Source organism: Coptis chinensis, chromosome 6 (assembly GCF_015680905.1).
Source record: "Coptis chinensis isolate HL-2020 chromosome 6, ASM1568090v1, whole genome shotgun sequence".
In the NCBI taxonomy this organism is placed as follows: domain Eukaryota; kingdom Viridiplantae; phylum Streptophyta; class Magnoliopsida; order Ranunculales; family Ranunculaceae; genus Coptis; species Coptis chinensis.
This window is the reverse complement of record NC_141461.1, coordinates 25,383,376-25,385,519: the sequence shown is the minus strand read 5'-3', so window position 1 is coordinate 25,385,519 and position 2,144 is coordinate 25,383,376. Positions and strand designations below refer to the sequence as shown.

The window sequence follows — 2,144 nt, the reverse complement described above, 5'->3', positions numbered from 1 at the left end:
TGGGGTACATCGTTACCAAGCGAGGCATCAATGCTAATCCTGATCAAATACGAACTCTTCAGCAAATGCCATCACCAACAACTAGAAAGCAGATACAAAGGCTGACTGGTAAAATAGCTGCGCTCAACAGATTCATATCCAGAACTTCTGATCGATGTAAGCCGCTTTTCAAGTTGTTTAAAAAGAATACTAAATTATGCTAGAATAAAGAATGTGAATAAGCATTTTCTGAATTAAAGAAATATTTACAAGAAATGCCGACGCTTACAAAGCCAAATGAGGGAGAAAGTTTGCTTCTCTATTTGGCTGTATCAGAATTTGCTATAAGTTCGGTATTGCTAAAAGTTGAAAAGGGTGTTGAAAGACCATTGTATTTTCAAAGCAAAACAATGCTCGAGGAAGAGACACGGTATTCGACACTGGAGAAATATGCTTTGGCGCTTTTATTCTCATATTAGATAATGAAGCCATATTTTCAATCACACTCTGTGATTATTATGATGAATCTCCCATTAAAGCAAACTCTAGCAAAAACTACCAAATCATGAAGAATGTCGAAATGGTCAGTACTAATAAACGAATTTGGTGTTGAATACCGAAACCAAGTATCAGAGAAAAGTCAAATATTGGCCGACTTCTTAACTAATTTTCCATGTGAGGATCCTAGTTGGGGCATGGAAGAGGAGGAGTTCTCAACGCTGCAAGAACCTAAGGATATTATCGATTCAGATGATCCATCGGCTGGAACAAATGGTTGGAAATTATTTGTAGATGGATCATCTGGGAGTAAGGGATGTGGCAGTGGGGTTGTATTGGTTACACCCGAAAATCAAAGACTTGAAACAGCAGTAACGTTAGGGTTCCATGCATCAAACAACGAGGCTGAGCATGAAGCACTAATCGCTAGGCTCAAGATGGCCAAATATCTCAAAGTGAAAGAATTATCAATCTTTAGTGACTCAATGCTCGTTGTCAGCCAGATTAATAGAGGATATTCAGCAAAATGTGATAACATGGTGGAATACTAGAGTTTTATAAAAACTAAGTTGAGGGACTTTAGTAAAATAATGCTTCAATACCTCAATAGAAATGAAAACAGGCATGCAGACGTCCTAGCTTATGTGGCAGCGATGCTAGAAAACACAGAGGGTCGCACTTTGCACATCGACGTCCAGGAAAGGCCAAGCATCAATGTCGACGAACCAGAGATTATGAAAATTGACACACTGAGGGCATCATGGATGGAAGCATATATATAATACTTACTTAAGGGTAAAGTACCTGAGGATAAAAATGAAGCCAAAAGAATCAAGTCTGGAGTGAAAATATATGTATTGATTGATAATGAGCTATATCGAAAGAATCCAGGAGGTCCACATCTGAAGTGTATATCACATGAGGATGCACATTTAATCATTGCAGAACTCCATGAAGGAGAATATGGAAACCATTCAGCTGGAAGATCATTGGCAAATAAAATCACGAGGCAAAGATATTTTTGGCCACAGATGTGAAGAGATTGTCTTCGTTATGCTAAAAAGTGCATGCAATGCCAAATACATGGAAAGCCTATACACGTTCCAACTGAAGAGTTGCATTGTGTATCGAACCCATAGCCTTTTGCACTATGGAGCATGGACATTGTCGAACCTCTAGTACCTAGAAGAGGTAAAAGGCGATTCATGTTTGTGGTCACGGACTATTTCACCAAGTGGGTAGAAGCCATAGCCTTACAACACATAAAGGAGAAAGATGTGATAAATTTTCTTTTTGAAAGAGTAAAATGTCGATACGGATTGCCATATGCCATTATATCATATAATGAACCACAATTCGAAGGAGGAAAAGTTAAAGCTTTTTTGGAATCATACAAGGTGAAGCATTTCACATCTGCGCCATATTATGCTCAGGCTAACGGGCAAGCAGAAGCAACAAATAAAACCATTATGGATAATATCAAGAAGAAGCTGGAAGACAAGAAAGATCTCTAGGTGGATGAATTAAACAGTGTTTTATGGGCTTATAGAACGACACCTCGAACGGCCACTAGTGAATCTCCTTTTACATTAGCTTATGGCATGGAAGCAGTAACCCCATAAAAATGGTGGTGTCGACATCCATAACCAAAGTCCTAAAAAATGGCC

General features: G+C 38.7%; 1 protein-coding gene across 1 annotated transcript; it reads left to right on the top strand.

Moving 5' to 3' along the window:
* The first annotated feature begins 551 nt into the window (after nt 1-551).
* LOC147492310 (uncharacterized) lies at nt 552-1,028 on the top strand. The gene has a single exon (XM_086567466.1). It carries the CDS (start codon nt 552-554, stop codon nt 1,026-1,028), a length of 477 nt encoding a protein of 158 aa, XP_086423592.1.
* Nucleotides 1,029-2,144: the final 1,116 nt, after the last annotated feature.